General features: G+C 38.5%; 1 protein-coding gene across 6 annotated transcripts in view; it reads left to right on the forward strand.

Moving 5' to 3' along the window:
- LOC100748212 (venom dipeptidyl peptidase 4) overlaps positions 1 to 19,106 on the forward strand; it is a 310,210-nt gene that overhangs the window by 262,574 nt on the left and 28,530 nt on the right. For all 6 annotated transcript variants that reach the window (XM_033319882.1, XM_012383458.3, XM_012383459.3 and 3 more), the window contains one exon: positions 13,807 to 14,032. In XM_033319882.1, the coding sequence (XP_033175773.1) occupies positions 13,807 to 14,032 (226 nt within the window). The remainder of the gene's footprint in view (positions 1 to 13,806; positions 14,033 to 19,106) is intronic.

Genomic DNA, 19,106 nt, shown 5'->3' on the forward strand with positions numbered 1-19,106 from the left:
TTCGTATAAGAGACCGTTCAATATTTTATTCTTATAACATACCATTGATATAGTTTACCATTAATCGATTAATTCGTCGTTCCGTTAATCCGGATTATTTGATGATAAAGATTCTTTCTAAGATAAAGTTTCTTTCATGAAACGCATACAACGGCAAGCTTGAGTTAGGTTTTATATCCACAAATCAAAACTGACCTTTGTCTCTCAAATGTCTTTTCTAGATTAAACTCGATCGTAGAAGATCATTTATTCGAATCGTTTATTACTCTTCGTTCATGAAACACGTTACAAAATTTATTGGAAAGCCACGATGGCACGAACACACTTACGATAGATTTCATATTTCGACAAAGAAGATATGTTCTCGATTTACTTTCTATCCTTGGAACGATCACATCGCACGCGAAATCTCCCTGCCAACTTCCAATCCTCTCTCCAAATTCCCTTAATCATCCAGTTAATTTCAATTTATTCAAATTTCCCGCGATTCACCGACGCATCCACCTATGAAAAACTTCTGTTTGTCAATTTGCCCATTTTCGTTCGATGGTATTCGAACGTTCCCTTTGTGACCTATCCATCCTACAGGGGTTCGTTACTTTGTTAAACAAACGGAAAGCTGCAAAATGATGGATGCATTAAGCGAGGAGCTGCGTTAGAGAGTAATTTCAACGAGATCATCGTCAGCAGAGGCTGCAACGTGTGTATAAACCCCGGGCAAAGAGTATCTCCTAAGTTATGTATCTTCTGGAAGCCGATGAAAGTTCGAGGGGGCGCCGAGCAATTTAAAGTTAGCTGCAAGCATGTGAAGCTTTAAGCACCGCGAGCTAGGGAACAGCATACCGGAAATCCGAGCCTTCGCCTAGTCGAACCGGTAACTTTTGTTCCGACCCTGAATATCTATTGTAAAACAATCCATTCTTGAGCAGCGTGTTGGTAAAGAGTAAACTAGGTCGCTTCCGGTCATGTTCGCGTGATTTATCGATCCACAGCGGCCAATTATTTCGACCTTTTGTTATTAGTGAGCTGTGAATTTTTATGCGCTCGTGGGAAATTCGAAAGCGCGAAAATACACAGAGTGCACGTGATATGGAAAAATATATATAAGAGAACGATAGATTTTATGATCATCGGTGAATCTAGCGTTAAGAGTGAGATAAATTAGAGTGTGTTTTGATAACTGTTGGGATACATTGAAGTGGTACGTTTGAAACATTATTTTTTTTGTTGAATAAAACGCGAAACGTAGTCACTGCAGCGACGATTCAACAATTGAATCGAAGAGATGAACTGATCTGAATTTCATCAATTTCGTTCGGCTCAATCCGATTTGCATTTCGCTCGGTTAAACTAGATTCTATGATAATTTATAATTGAATATTAGACTGAGATAAATTGGCCTGTGTTTCTATCATTAGCACGGCAAGTTAAGCTACTACGCGTGAAATATTACTTTCTCAACTAGAAAATATCATAACTACAAAGATAGAAGAATTTGATTTCAGCGACGCAAAATACCAGTCTAAATTTGATGAACTTCCTAGAGATTAATTCGATCTCTGCTTAATTCTACAGATCGATAAATGTGTAAAAATCATTATATAAAAAAGCAATATCCATATAACGAACTATTGCCTCGAGCAAATCCTCCAAAAATCAGACAACAATTAAATTAATTCAATATCGAAGCACATCCGGAACGACATTTTTCCCTCGACTACTCGATTATCACTCGACACACAACACGTCTCCATTCTTCTCACATTCGATTAAAGCATCATCAGCAGCCAGTCCTTATCGTCTCCTGACGAAAGACATCGATTCCTCGGAGTAGATCGAAACCACGCGTCCGCCGACGCTTACTTCGCGGAATTTTTTCCGTGGACGAGAGACGTCTCCGGCGCTATTATCCTGAAAGCTCGCGCGCGAGAGGTTCCATTCTGCTCGTCTACTTCACGGAACAATGGTGGCAGTACTTTAAAACCGCCTTCAACCGGCAGAGGGGTTCTGGTAGAAGCCGCGGCGTTTTAGCATGTTAAACGCGTGGGAATTGTCACGGAGTGCTCGTAATTCCTGAAAGAGCTGCTGGGTAGGTTTGTTTGCACGCGCGAGCCAATGCCACGCAATGGCTTAAGGCTTTTTCTTGCGGCGCCGCACCGCCCGAGGATTATTTTCCACAGCTCGCTGCGAAACAAATCGCGCTGATAACGACCAACTCTCTGAACAGCTTTCTATGCCTGTGTAATCCGGTGCAAAGCATCGTGCAAAGCTTCGCTGACGCTGCGAAAATATAGGGAGAGTTCTCTCCCTCCCTCTCTCTCTCTCTCTCTTTCTCTTTTTTCTTTTCTCCCTTTTCTCGTCCCTGAGACTGTCGACCGTGTTCTTTTGACTGCGATATTGTTCGTTAAACGAATGTTTACGCTTTCACGACCAAGTTCAATGAAAGAGCGGTGTGAAGCTGTAGTTTCGTTTGACATGTTTGTTCTCGCGCGTTTGAACCGATTATGGTTGTCTTCTCTGTTCGTTTCATGGATTTGAGTGATAGCATTGTTTTGCAATGGAGAGGTTTGTCGTGATCGAGGAATGAATTCTGTAGGAGTGTCTCGCGTTCGTCTAAAAGATTAATCTTCTTTAATTGTTTGGAAATAATATTCGAGAGATGAAAAGGTATGATATTTCGTTCATCATTAATTGAAGGACGAATTGTATCGCGGAATCTGTTTAAAAGATTAATTGCTTGCTGTAATTTCTTGTGTAGGGTTGTACGGAAATAATATTTGAAAAGTGAAATGGTATGGTATTTCGTTTGTCATAATTGTTCTGACGCGTGGTGCTTTAACTGTATTGTAAGCTGGAGAGGTTTATTGTAACTGGAGAACGAATTGTGTCGCAGAATCTGTTTAAAAGATTAATTTTCTTAATCGTAGAAAAGGATTTCAAATAATAATTTCGTTATTGAATAGAGAGGTTTGTCAAGATTGGACTTCGAATTGCACAGGAGTGTCCTGTGTCCGTTTAAAAGATTGATTTCCTTCATTGTATAAAAATCCTATTTAACTTCGTAATGGTGTGTCTGTAGTGAATTGTGTTGAATTAAATACACCAACCATGAAAATAATTAAAATTGAATGTAGATGGTTGAATAATGTAGTTTTATTAACGCGATAACTACTTCGAGCAAGTTTAAGCTTGGTGCAGAATACTCTTGGCCTTTCCCTGTCAGAACTTTGTCAGGAAACATAAATAACGAAGAGCTGTTACTTCTTAAAAGTACGTAGAACAAAAATGAGGGGGAAATACGGTACTTCATTCTGCTGTTCCGAAATTAATTAAGTTGGCGAGTACGAAATGTTGTTTCTGTTGGACGTTGAGTTTGATAGGCTGATAGCTAGTTATTAAATTTCATCTTAATGCAATTTATAACGAGTATCGTGGAAACAATGTATAAAATTAAAATTACGAATTTTAAAACCGATGATTTTTGTACAATTTTTAATTTTATAAATCCTACTAAATGTTTCTTTTAATTGAAAATCCATCTTTTATACTCTCCAATCTACTGCGCACGCAGGAGGGTACTAATATTCAAATTTCTAGAAGAAGATAAAATAAAACTGACCCTATATCATATTGCGGTTACTTCATTCCAATAATTACAATAACGACTGAAATCACAATATGTTTGTTACAACAATAACAAACCATAGACAATTGGAAATATTTCTTTGCGTTTCATCCTCCATCTCCAGTAAACCACATCTTTCTTCGCTCGCGTGCTTCCCGCAAAACAACCTTTCCACAGCCTGGAAACTCGCATACCGCTAAAAAAAATACACAACAACCCATCCTACCAAGCCAGTCACCGCTCTCAAACACTCGAAACCGTCTTTCCACAAGCTCTTCCGCTGTTAGCGAAGTAAGGGAACGATGGGGAAATTAGTTTGAGGGGAACAGATTAGGAGGTGAATTAGCCGTGTTTGCGCAGTCGTCTGCAGAACTTCTAATTCCACGTCGTTCTACTTACGCAGAAATGACTGAGGCGAGCGAAAACGAACACTGGGATTCGCTGATTGCATGCGTTCATTGCGATGGATTACGGTCTACCATATTGTGCGGTAACGATGCACAAAGAGAGAGAGAGAGAGAGAGAGAGAGAGAGAGAGAGTATATGCTCCTAATTATAAACATTAGAACACTTGTTATCTTTATACAGAAGATCACAGTTGATCTAGATTATTAGAGAAATAACTAATTAGAATCTTGGGTTTGTACAACATAATGATTCAGATTATAGGGCAACAAATAGTGAAAATTACTTGCAAGAATTTTGAAACAGTATAACGAATTATTTAGCAATTATATAATAGACTCACGAAAACATTCGAGTATTTGAGCATTTGAGCACATGATACATTTTTTTATTTGATTTAATTTCAATTAAAAAGCAAATTACGAATTTATTTCAAATTCAGTATCGACCTTCATTTCTCATTTCACAATAATGAAATGTCAAAAACTTTTGTATAACATACGTAATACATGTATCCAGCAAAATTTTCTATAATTAATATTCGAATAGTTTCATGAGCCACTGTATGTCCAATACAATACTAAAACCTCTATAACATAATTCCTCTTATCCACCGGTTCTATTTTTGATTCGAAACTTCATCTACTAACTCTATACAGGGTGGTCCATAACTGGTGGCACAATTGGGTGCAGAGTGACTCGACGAGTGTACAAACTAAAACGAATATATAGAACGAAATTTGTTCATTTGATGTTTCGTTTCCAAGGAAATCGAGTTAAAAAATTTGTCAGCTATACTAAAACGCGTGGCCAATTCCGAGCTGAACAGGAGCAAACGATCGATAAGAGGATAAACTACACGCAAAAATAAATCAGAAACGTAGAATAAAATTTGTTGATAAGATGCTCCTTTTTCGAGAAGAATACATTTGAAAATGTATCTTTCGCGTGTGCAAGTCCAGTATCCTTAACTAAACATGTTCAAACTTCATTTTCCTAAAGATGAGTATTGACTTATTTTCGCATTTATAACAATCTCCTGCTTATTGTTTATTCGTACCAGTCTGTACTCGGCTAGTTTTAAATATACTTGATAAACTTCCAAACTCGATTTCCTCGGAAACCAGGAGCACCGCGCGAGAAAATTGAACTCCATATTTTATTTTTACACGTAGGATCATCCTGTACCCGATTGTACCCACCAGTTACCAGGGCGACCGCTCTGTGTAATATTAACTACACCGTGTTCAATGAAACTCTCGAAATGAACAGTTCCTTGTCGATATGGAAAATTAATAACATTAGCCAGGTGAAGAGGGAGTATAGGATTCTAGGGCGTTTGCTTCGGTATTCATAAGTCACGACTTTCCTCGTCAACTCTAACAGGTGAGGCGGGGTAATTCAATATCTTACGAGAGGTAATGGCTTTAGGGTTTGACAGTCGTAGCCCCAAGATGAACGTAAACTCTCCATCATCGGAGGAAAATCAACGGGGGGTTTGTAACCGGTGGCGGTGAATGTCGGAACAACCCTGGTTAAAGGAAAGATAGAAAGAGAAAGAGGGGAAAAGCTGTGTAGTTTCGTCAGCAAGATGGATGAGCCTCGGGTCATTCAGAACGGATTAATTTCAATATCCTGTTAATTTGACCTGTCGCGTCGACTTTAAACGCACCCAGCTTTACCTTGCGCTTCATCCCCTGCTGGAAAATTTACTAGAGAAGGGCGATGGCGTTCGTCTTCCCCGCTGCGGTCACGTTCAGGAACGATCGAGCTTTAATCGCTAGGAAATAAACGCTTGCTTCGTTGTGGTAATTGTTTCCAGCTACTGCTATTTCTCGTTCCTACGTGTTCCATTTTCGATGGCACCAACTAAGTGTTAATGGTGAATGTTTAACGTTTTCAGTAGTTTAGAGCTTCGCGTTTCGGATTCTCCATCTTGCCTGAACTACTGAATTTTTTAGCCTTTCGATTTACCGACCATGGAATCTGAGTTATGCAATTTTCAGATACTCGAATTTTTTGCACCCGAAGTAGTCGAAGTTTGAAATTTGTAAGTATGCGATTTTACAAGTTTTCGAGCTTACAAATTTTAGAAAGCTTGCACCTGCGGACACTCCGAGCACAGTTCTACGCGTGTAGAGCTTTTTCGATGGATCCTCGTCTACCAACGAACATAATTGCGTGTTCCTCGATCGACTCCATAAATAATCGCAGCGTCTGCTCCTTTTACATTCGCAAATTTCCAGTACAGTCCAAACAAATGTGCGTTTTTAGAGCATCGGGGAGAAAACATAAATCGGTGGAATCTGCTAGTATTCAATCATTAAATTATGAAGGGTTTTCAGTGAATCCTGTGCATAGGGCACCTGTGAAATTTCAACGCCGTTAAATCGGCCATGAATTATTCCCCCGCTCATTATTCTTCTCTCTTTGTCATCGCGCACTGTCGAATCATTTCTGATACATTAAACTTTTAACCGTTCAATCGATTTACGAATCTCGATTTCACGTCGTAGTTGATACAATTGTAAAAGAGATATTCCAAATCGAAAATAGAATTTATTTTTAATCCGCGGAAATTTTCTCGCGGAAGCCATTAAGCGTTTGCGATATTTTTAATGAATTTCGATCTCGAAGACTTGTCTGAAAACGTCCTATCTCGAAACTTCCGAAACCGAGACGGAACTTTTTATGGTGAAACTTCTGTTGGAAATGCTCGACTTTAAAAATTCTTTGTTCCACGATACTGTCTATACCTTTGCTCGTTAAAACTTTCCCCTTGCTACTCGCTAATTTACCTCAAATTTCTTGCGATTTTCATTCTGCCGCATTAACGACTTCCCTAGTTCCCTAGTTTCGAATGATCAACTCATCCTCGAGTATTTAAAATTTGCCTCTTAGTTTATTAAAATTTTACCCGAATTAAGCCTCCCGCTATCTGTAGCGCCGCGAGCCTCCTCTTGAAAAATTTCTACCTTTTTCTCTAATAGATTCCTGCAAATATCTCTTACAGACATCTGGAATATTTAATTTCTCGTCTGTGTCTTTCGACTTTGTACAGAATTTCGATTTTGCAAAGAATTACAAAGATTATATTATATCATTCATTATAAAAATCCATAGAGTTTGTAATTTCGAAGTTTAGAGTTTGTTATTTCTGTTATTCCGTGGACAGTGGTAAACAGATAATTAAGGATATTTATTGATAGTGCTTCGATGCCCTGATTTATCCATTATTTGACGTTTAACATACGCAGATACACAAATTGGATAGTCGGTGATTCATCGTTTGTCGTTAAATATTTACCACCTTGTCTATTTGTCAACTTGTCGTTCGCTAATTTGACACTGGCTATCCGGTAATTCGCCACCTCCTCCGGCTAATAATTTGCTCCGATTGGGTGTTGTCGATCGATAACTATAATCACGTCTACATGGAGTTTCTTCAATCAGGGGGAGGAACTCCGGCAGAGTCGTAAAATCGCCTAACATAAAACGTGTAACTGAAGATACCTACGAAACGATCGAATTACGACGCGTCTAAGCACCCTGTTAAATTTAAATGATCAAAACCGTAACATAATTTTTCTTGTAAAACTCGTTCCAGTATCCTTGTTTCATTGCCTGATTTAAAATTCCAAAATTTATAGGGAGCAAATAGACATTTTCTGAATAGAAAATTTATCGAAGGAGATCGTGTCGGTAAAATTTTCTCAGAAAACGGTTTAGAAAACATTAGGAAATCGTACCATATAATTATTAAAGTTTATATAATTTATACGTTCACTTGTATATAATTTGCATTATTATTTTTATGTTATTTGAATATTATACTTTTTCATTCTCTTTGCTCGCGAAATTATTTTTCGTAGTGAAGTAACTGTATTTTATCAGAAACATGTGACCTGACGTAACAATACTATATATTGGTTTTATATATTGGCATGGAACCATTAGCACATTCGCTACAATTAAAATATGTTTACCAGCTCGCTATATTTTTCTCATCAGAAAGGTTTTTATTTTGAATAATATTTATTTTACCAGCGGCCACTTTTTTCTTTTCTCCTGTTAAATTTTTCTGACCGAATGCACATATTTGAAAACAAAATACAATGGAACCTATGGATAAGCTGCTGGGTAACTGAAAATTAAACACATACGATAACATATCGTACTTTGTTTTAGATTTTTGTTCCCGTGTTGTTATTTACAGTTTCAGTTATCTGTAGTATTCGTAATAATGAACTTTCCGTAAATAAATAAATAAAATTAGAAGAAATCGCTAAACTGATTAATCTCCGAAATATCACTTATAAATAGTAAAGTACGTGATAAGCATCGAATTGAATTTGCTGTCGCTTGAAAAATCGTCGAATAATTGGAATCGATCGGGTAATTCGTCACCCGCAATGTGATCGATGCAAATCCATGCAAATCAAGGCAGCAGTTTGATCCGAAGCTAACCCGAATATAAATAAATAAATTTAGGAGAAATTCACGATTGTGAATTTCCTGTAAATAAATAAACAAAATTAGAAAAGAACCATTAAGCTGCATAATTAGCGAAATATCGCTTATAGAGAAATGAACCTTTCAAACTCATGAAGCTATCGACGCTGGTGATTTCACTTGAAAAATCGCCGGATAATTCGAATCGATCGGGTAATTCGTTACCCGCAGGGCGATCGATCCAAATTAATGCAAATGAAGCCAGTAGTTTGATCCCGTTGCAGGCCGGACTGCGCGCCAGTGGTAGTGGAACGTTATAAATCAGACGTAACAGCTTCGGACCTGAACGCTTGACATAAGGACGCTTGATTGCCGGTATCCAAGCGTGTCGCAAGATTGCCATGCCGAAGCTTGCAATATTCGCCGTTGTTTCCCTTATGGAGAGACGAGCAGCTCGTTTCGAGTACCGAAGTTATAATTTATATCGTGGCGGAAAAACGACGATGGAACAACGCGTAGTCCGTGGCAGCATTGTATCGTAACGCGATAGTTTATGCATTTTTCCACGGAGCTGATCTTTTTTTACGGTTATCGAGGCACGAGCCGTGAATTCCAGTTGAACAGTAAAATTACGATACCCGTTACGATCGCTACGAAATTGTTATCGACCATCCGTTTATCACGTCCTCGGGAAAATTAGTTTTTGTTGTCGCGACATAGTATTATAACCGTTAAAGGTAATGGAATGTTCGATACGATAAATCGCGCGACGAAAGTGGGCCAATGATGTTTATGGCGATCCTCTCTGTTTTGCTTGCTTTATTAGGAGATATTTCATCGAGATCGTAAACCACTCGGTACTACGTGGTACTAAGATTCGGACTAAAGGAAATTTTTCCTGACAAGCACCGGTGAAAATGCATGTGCGATATATCTTCTGTGAGATATAAGGATGCTTTAGAGGGAGATATCGATAACCTGGATACAAATAAATATCGATGAATTAAAATATCATGGAGATACGTATCGCATAAGTGATCATTTTCTTAATAATTTCTCATTGACAGACTCCATAACCTTTCGCGTATCGTTACATTTTTCTTAATTGTAAATTAGATCGTAATCACATTTGCAAGGATAAACTAATTTTCTAACTAAAATTTACTTATCTACATTAATTTCTAACTTTGTAATTAAGTATCTGGTTAACGCGTTGAGTAATAATGTTACTAGTATAGTAGCAATGTTAATGTAGTAATGTACGTTATTGCTCACTGTTACTTCTGACATAAAGATAATGAAATGTTCGTAACGACTTATTTAATTTCACTTTGTTTAGCTTCGTTTCGAATGAAATTTCGTCAAGCTTAATGGAAATTGACAACAGTGAAGATAAAACGGGAAGATTAAATATGTCGAGACAATCAGAAGTTACAGGCTGGCTAAACGTTGTTAGTTACGCGGCAACGAGGTTGAAACGCTCAGGAGTGTTGATTGTCCTGCGTTTCGTTGGTTTATTCAATTAGGTGACTCTCTGGACACCCGGTAGGTGGTCGTTATCCTCGTCTAAAGTGTACGCGTGTAAACCGCGTATAGGGATACAACAAAACTGTGCTGTACGATAAGCCGAATATCTTTGGCTTTATATATTTATGTATCAAACATTGATAAGTGTTGAGGGGAAAAAAACGACGTCGTCGCGCTAGAATATCGAAAATCGATTACCTTCGCTTTACTACCTGGCTTGTATCTACGAGAAGTGGATGCGCATTGAAATAGATTGAATTCGTAGTTGCACCTTCGAAGGAATTTCGAGTCGAAAGTCATATCGACAATTTTTTCGGCTATCGATCGACCTGTGTACCTGCGAAACTTACTTTATTTTATTTATCGTTATTGTTTACTGTTGAAAGTTAGCTGTCGAAGTAATACCATTGGTATCTTAATTCACATTTTAATAAATGTTACTTAGAAACACCAAGATGAAATAAATCATTATTTTTTTTTTTTGTAAGCTCTTTGCGTTTCCTAAAAGTCTTGTCGCTTTTTTTATATGATAATTTTGCGAAGATACAATGCTTGCAGTTTTTTCCTCAAATTTTACTATGAACTTCTCGTACAACCCGATAAATATTCAGTTCCTCGACAACGTTAAACGCTTCGTCCGCGTAATAACTGGCAACAACTTGCTACTCGCGCGATCCGGTTAATCATACACCCTTTACTCAAATTAAAACTGAAGCGCCCTTGAGTAGCTTGCTCGTAGCCAACAGTTCGTAGAACACGCGAAGCCTAACCTAGCGTCGCAGAGAGTTCAGTGTTTGTTCAACATGGGGCTACGCTATATCTGATCTATGCGCATAGAAATTGCGGCGTAAGCTGCGCACCGCGGCGGGAGTAAGTCGGCAGACGGAGATTTAGATTAGACACGGATTAGTCTGGACAAAACTGCAATGTTGGGACCCGTAGATTTCCGGATTCGACCGTTTGGTACACGTCTGCGGATACGTCCTTCCACCGACCGGGCAAATTAGATTGCGAGAAGCACGTGTGTCGCGTGGATACGTCGCGAGACATCTTTGTCGCCTCGGCTTTTCCGCCCGCGAGATAGATGGAGCAAATTGAAACGAGCTTTCTCTTCAGACAAGCTTTGATCCATGTAGAATGAAGTTTGGGGTCAAGATAGAGGGAAATTCAGTAACGAAAGTTTGTCTGACTTGCGAATTTTGGCCACTTGGAAAGCGTTATCTGACTAGAACTTTGTTTCAGCTTTAAATTAATTAACACTTCGACCGTCGGGTTATTCAATTTTTTGGAACCATTAAAACAAGATGAACACGAACCAATAAATTTCTGATAATCCGAATGACTGAGATAACGTTAGGAAAAAGTGTACAAAATTTGATACAATATGATATTTGTAGCATAGTTCGATCTGCTGCGATTGCCAGGGAAAAATATATGAAATTCGCGCGACAGTCAATGAGTCAAATGAATAGAAATGATTTGTTAGCCTGGATGAGATTTTGCTCTAGATGTCAGTGAATAAAATTCGATGGATTTTTCTTCTGTCGTAGATATCAGTGGACAAATTTTCCTCTAGATGGAATTTTCCCCTGCCAATTTGATAATTGTCACCGATTCAAATTTCCTACGGATAAAATTTTCCTCTAGCGATAACTGGAATTTCCTCCTAGAGATGTGATAGTCGTCGGTGAATGAAATTTCCTTTAGATGGAATTTTTCGCTAGCAACGTGACAATCGTTAGTGAATGGCATTTCCATTGAATGAAATTTTTTCTAGCCTTGCGATAGATATCAGTGAATAAAGTTTCCTCTAGCGGTGGAAAAAATCTTTTTCACGTACAATCGCTCCGCAGCTTGGAAAATATTCTTTTCCTAAATTGTCAAGTCAAAATTGCCGCTTTTTCTTCGATTTTGCCTACATAAAAACATGTTCAAACTCGTCAACGAGAAACGATACATAAATTAGCCCTATCAATTGGAACGTGGTGAAATCAGTACGAATTTAGACTGGCAAAGAATCGAATACTTCCGGCTAATGATAGATCGATTAACTGACAGTAAATCGATCCACATTAATGCAAATGGAGCCAGGTCTGATCGCGTTACAACCTCTGGTACACTTGCATCGCTGGCTGAACGTATAAATCAGTCTTAACAACATCGAATCGCAACGTCTAACGTAAGGTCTGTCGTGCTTGACCCTCACCCTGAAAACATTTATGTTACATCCTCTAGATTCAACTCTTGGCTATTTTGCGTCTCTAACAACATAAGCCAAATGTTTGATCCCACCGCCTAATCAGAATTGATCAATCGATTCACGGTGATGAATTGATTGATCACCACGATCGATCAATTTCATCGACCCTCAATACCTTCTCATAATGTTAATAAAGTGAACCGTTTCTGCCCATTTTGCATAGAAATAAAATTATCCTGCGAAGCTTTGTTCGTCTTAAACGTATTTTTATAATTTTCAAAATGTTACAACCTAAATGATACAAGCGAGGATATTTCTTGCCGATTATTTATTCGCTTAATCATAGTAATCTTAATAATATTGTAGTATCGTAACTACTATAATTAATTAGTTTATTAATAATAAATGGATTAAACAGAAAACAACGGTTATTTAACATGAACTAATCGTAAGAACGTATTATAATTAATTAACAACTCTCGTCAACACAGATTCAACTCACTCTCAACAACGCTAACAACACTATCTCGACAACGCAATCCGCACTCTCTGGCTTCTCAACTCATACTGCCGTTAATTCATTTATGTCTCTTAGCAAATCTTCGTCTTTTGTCTTATATCTTTTGTTTAAGCCCCATCATGCACATGCTCAGCAACCGCTTGTTTATAATTCGCACGACACCCCCTCCCCCCCAGACCCCTCGTCCACGATACTACAATATACAAAAGTTCGACGTTTTCTATCTATTAGTAATAGATGTATTTAAATGTTAGGATAAACGACTAGAAATTTAATAGACAATTTGAATGACAATAGTTATAACACCAGACTATGAATTTTTATGAATTTTTTATCAACGCGACTACCGAAATTCCTTTGTTTGTTGTATCGTATAATCCCGTCTGTGAACTTCGTGACAACCAAATGCGGATTTACATTTTTACAGAACGCCATTTGAAGAAATTTTTTTATTGCCTGTGCAATTTGCTCTCTGAACGTTATAAAAAATGCGAATTTCTATTTTCCCGACACGCAGCTAAAGAAATTCTTCTATTTGCAATATAATTTGCTCTCTGAACTTTATACGAGCTAGCAGATGAATCTCTAAATGCCAATTCCCCGATCGTCTCGTTAGTACGAGAGTAACCATTTGCATAGTAGCAAAATCAATTGGAAAGCGCGTATCTCTCGATATCCATCGAAGCGTAGCTTTCAAACTTGATCAACTTCCGTGCACAACAAACTGGAAACAAGCCGCGGTATTTATACCGTAGCGCTCAATTTCCCTGCAAAAGAATGCAAAAGAAACCGCAAAACCGCGAAAGCCAGTATCCAGAATGAAGTACATCGGCAACTTTCTTCCCCTTGCAGCCCTCGGTCCTTTCCTCGTGGTCGCGTGTGGCTAAAGTAAACAAAGAGAGGGCTCGTTGCAATGCAAATTCACGACGGTTCTCGCGATTACAAAGCCATTAAAGAGCAGCCTATGCAAATGAGAGCGCGTTATATCCCTCCCCGTTATCGTTTTTCTCGCGCTTCTCTCTTGTGTCTTTTTTCCTTTCGTCCTTTTCTAACTCTTGGCCGGGCTTTCCTCTTCAGCTACTACTTGGCAACGACGGAAGAGGAGTCGGCGGTGCAACATTTGTACAGGATATCCACGAAGACCGATGGAGGGCGGAAACCAAAATGTTTAAGCTGTGGCATCGTACGGGAAACCGATAGGAACCGGTGCCTCTACAATACCGCGAAATTTTCCACGGATCATTCGCATTACGTGCTCACTTGCGCTGGACCTGGAGTGCCTGACATCGCCATTTACAACAAGGTGAGTTTAAACTACGTATAGGTACGTATGGGTAGAAAGTCGTACACTTGAAACATTTTGGTCGCGCGATGTTTAATTCCAATTTTTGAAATTTTACTGTCAAGACGCCTTATCGATCTCTGCAATATAATCTAATTTTATGAATTTCCTCCGCTGTTTGTTTCGTGGAGTTAATTAATTATGCCACGATAAAATTTATTCCGAGAAAGATGATATTTATGATCGATATATTTATTTATCGTGAAGTAATCTTATTATCTAAGGCTAATAGAGATTAGCCTCGATCCCATTGAGTGTCAAGCTACAGATAAAATAGAGAAATTTCTGTCAAATTGATAAAGAGACTATCGCGATTAAATCTCACAATAATATTTAACGCCTGCAGTCTACTAATGGAGCATAGAATCAAAACGGTAATTACTAGCGTAATTAGTATCGAATTAATCATGAACTAACCACTGACTGTAATCGGTGTTTGTATCCATAATTCGTTGCGTGCATGCAGCGACTATAGAGTCGGCGTTAGAGATAAAAGGATTAAAAAGTTTCAAATTGAAATCCACGTTCGAAGGAGCGGAAAATTCTTCGATATAACAATACGACAATAGCTGAACGGAAGAATAATTCGTGTTCTTTCGAAATTTTGCTTGGTATCTCACTCTTGCTTCACGCCTCGACAAAATTGGCAGACGTATTTCACCGGTGTGAGATATTCCATCTCTGAGGCCCGAAAGGTCTCGAATCCATTTCAACTGCCGCGAAAATCTGTTTGCCATGGATTCGCCGAATTTTAATCCCACACATACGACATAATTTTCCCTAGCTACGTTTCCCTCTATAACTCACGCAAATATATGTATTTCGTCGTTTCCCACTGGCAGCTCCCTTCGGCTGACTGAATAAACGAACTAGCTGACATGTTTCGCGTCGGTTCTTCGCTAAAAAAACGCAGACCAGTCTGGTAGAACGACAATGACGCATTTCTTTCAAAATTAATCAATTGTTGTATACAAAATTTTCCAGCGTTCACGAGTCTCGGTATAATTATTACGTTTGTACGGCATTCGTTCTTCCAACCTGTTAATTTCAAAGTAATTTGGGAGATCGTAACACACACGAACAACAAGGAATAATTAAAAGAACAAGGAATTAATTAAATAACAACAAGGAATAATTAAAATCTTGCGAAGATGTTGATTATTAGCGAACAATGGATGTTAAGTCCATTGATATTTAGATCTTCAGAAACGCGTTTGCAAAGCAATTACGATTTTGTTCGATCTTAAAGTTTGCTAAAGCGCAGCACAAATTGAAAGGGAGCCGATGATCAAAACCTGACCTAAATCCTGACGTCTGAGCAACAAGAGCGGCGAGAACGAAGAAAGAAACGCGAAAGAATTGGAAGATTCGATTTCTAGGGTCGTTCGGTGCATAAGCAACGGCCACCGATAAATCGTCGATCCTCCATGGGCCGAATGATTTGTCAGTGTCCAGGAAGCGGTGGCGCTCGGGCCACCTCGACGGTTCTCTATCTATGTTTTGTGCTGGCGCTTATTGTCAAAGAGTCACCTCCTCGTGGGAAAGCGAGGCGAATAGACGCGACAGATTTAAACGCGCGAGTAGAACCGGCGACCTGACTATCCGGTATCCTCGATAACCCGAATTTCCAGCGCCGCCACTAAAATCTTCTTTACCTCTCAGCGCATCGTTCGCAGAATTTCAGCCTGGCGAGCTTTATTCAAACGATCTGTCTCGTCTCTAACCATACCGGTGCTACCATCGAATTTATTTGGAAATATTGAACTTATAGGAAAATAAAATATTGAAAGTCGGATTGTAAATCCTGGCGATTCCTTCCGATCTTATTCCTTAATACTTTTCCTGTCTGGAACTTTCTAGCATTTATTTCACTTTCCACGGATAATATCGTGAAAGAGGTCGTAAATGTCTTTTAATGTTTTTGACTTACTACAATTCAGCACGATTACGCAATTGAATGAAATAAACTCAAAGTCGACCGTGAGTTTTGACAATTTTCTTTCCATCTTACGCCTCTTAATCATTTCCATGTAATTTCTATTCGTTGTTTTTCTCCTCCGGCATTTGCTTCTTCTTTCGTTGGGTAATATCGAGAAACGATCGTAAAAATGGTTAATTTCGATCGATGTTATTACGAATTTAATAGAATCAAGATTCCTGATGTTTCCTAGCGTTTCTCGATGGATCTTGGTTCCAACCATCTGTTTCCTTTCAACGAGTGGTATTCTACGATAGGAAGTTTGTAATTTTAATTGAATTTCGTAATTTCCATAACCCTGGCCAACGTGGCCGCTATCTTAGCCCCACGAGGAGCTTTTTCTCGTTCTTCGCGGCGAGTTTCATTTTCTCCGAGCATATTTAAAAGCGTGGAAAGTTTATTTGGAAATATTCAAACGAAAATTGAAGTTATCGCGGGCTGCAGTTTTGTTTCGTCCCTGCTACCGCCCTCTCATCCCCCTTCTCGTTCAACTCTCAACCGATCGAATTTTAATTTAATTTCTTAATCCTGCTCGTTTAAGCTCGCTTCACCACCGTCTTTTGCTCCGTCGCGAGCGAAACGTTTTATTGCTCTCTCCTTCTTTTTCGCTCTGTTTCTTTTCACTTTCCCCTCTCATCTGCCGGGGCTTCTGAAAATTTCTATGAAAGTATTAAAATTTAATTGTATACCTTTTAGCGAGAAATACGTAACAAAGAAGGGAACGACCGAGAAGGAAGGATGGCGGGGCTGTTATCCAATGAATTCTAAAATTATCGCTTTTAACCGTATCGCCAGCATCAGAGAGAACGAATAGAGTATTAAACAATCAGGTTATATGCTTTATAATCGTTTAACAAATCGCCAGCAACAACCTCTAACGGTTCGCTGCGAGGGAAATACGATACCGTTATCAGTTCGTCGAATTAAATAAATTTTCCCGCCGTTTAACAAACAGCAAACACGATTCGACTAGCTCAGCCATTTTGTTCCATCTCCGTGATCACGCGTACACGAGTTTCGATGTCCGACAACGATTACGTGCATACGTAATTGCATCACTGCGTTATTCGAAATCGATACGCGCTGCAATTTTTAGTTTCATACTTATTTACTTTGTAAAAATTTATTCGACGACTTTTCCTTTTTACAGAAATTTTCTTCGCTCTGCTTTTCGATCAGTGCTAGTTCACTCAAAGGATGGGCTTTGAAAGTGGTCTTTGGATTATTTTGTAGAATTTGAGCGGAATTATCATTCGACGGTTTCTTTAACCCAAACTTTACGTTTTCGTTACACTCCAGAGTTACGATTATGCGTAATTACTATAACGCGGATATTTATCCAGTTGAAAGAAAATTTGAAAGTGGAAAATTATGGAACACACATAGCATGGAAAAATATATAAGATATTGGAAGTATAGCGCTTGCTATATTACTTGGTAGGTGAAAGAATTTTCTAGCGAAATTCTAAAACATGAAAATCACGTTCGTTACACTCCAGAGTTACGATTATGCGTAATTACTATAACGCGGATTTTTATACAGTTGGAGGAAATTTGAAAGTGGAAAATTATATAAGATATTGGAAGTATAGCGCTTGCTATATTACTTGGTAGGTGAAAGAATCTTTTACCGAGGTTCTACCTTCTTAATTATATTCTAGAAAATATGAATTTGCATAAAAATCCGCGGTCTAATAACAATCACTTTACCACAATATACGAACAATTTTATTTTTTTAAGCAAATTCGCTTACTGCATAGCGGTAACAAAGGATTTTTCATTCAGCTCTTCGCTCTGCTTTCATAGAATAAAATATTTCACTTCTAAAAACAATGATCTAACCAAGTATACAGGCTGACGTTTCTCAACGTTGTAATTCGATAGCTTATGCTGTGTTTCATAAATATGAAAATTATAATGCGCTCTGAAAAATCAAACAGATCTGACAAAATATGTGAAATTCAAACGAATCCGTAACTGGTTCGATATAAAGAGAGAAAATGAATTTGTCCGCCTAATGCTTCGTTCGTGCTTCTTTACTTTTTGATATCATCGAAACGTAAAGTTTCCTTTCAATAAGAGATGCGAGTATTCTATTACATTCCAAAATATCAAATAGGTACAAGTTCACAAGAATTACAGCTCGAGTTTCCTCTGACAACTACGATGGTATTCCAACGATGAAAGTTTCATCCGCGTAGAACTCGAAAACGTTTCCTCGCGCCTCGATTCCAACACTCGAACTCGCACGCTTCCAAAACACTTGCGTATCAACTTTCGATCTGCTGCTCCCCTGCTCCTCAACTTCTAATAGGTCAAACGGAAACTTTCAGTGCTTTCTCAAATTCCTTGCAGCCGTTGCAATTTCAATAAACAGTCTCGTTTCCCTTCTAAGTTTCGGCACTCGATTTGTGTTGCGTATCAAAGGTACGAGGGAAACCTGTAAAAAATGCGGCAGATGTTCGTCAATTATCTTTAACCATATCAAATGTGTTACTATGCCGCGAATATCTACGCAAACGAATATTTTCATAAAGATCATGAAGGAATTGAAACCTAAACAGAAATCTGCTTTATCTATTAAATGTCATAGTGTGTACTCTGTTTTGGATGTTCTGTATGTGTTCGTAAAAGTTGGTATCGAACTCGAAAAGTGCATAGTGCTGGCCAAAATCAGCAAAAGGGTCCAAAAACCATTAGTTTTCAACTTACGAGATGCTTGGCGCATAAAACTATAATTTATAGCGTACAGCTTCGTTGAATGAGTTGATACAACGAATCGTAAACTTCTGCCAAGTGATAAAAGAGAACTGCCGGGCATCTTGCGAGACGTGCGTGCATCTACGAGCAGACGCGTAGAAGTGTGCGCCGAAACGAACGAGGAACGTATCGAACAATACAGTGACAAAAACTTGTCGTAATTCCAAAATTAATAGTTTTCAGACACTTGCTTATTCAGATATTTTTGCTCGTTTTAACGACTATGCTCCTGAAGCTTGGCACCAACCGTAAACATCCTGTGGGTGCATTCTGTGCATTCTTACACCTTCGATTTG

Source organism: Bombus impatiens, unplaced genomic scaffold, assembly GCF_000188095.3.
Source record: "Bombus impatiens unplaced genomic scaffold, BIMP_2.2 scf_0217, whole genome shotgun sequence".
Classification (NCBI taxonomy): domain Eukaryota; kingdom Metazoa; phylum Arthropoda; class Insecta; order Hymenoptera; family Apidae; genus Bombus; species Bombus impatiens.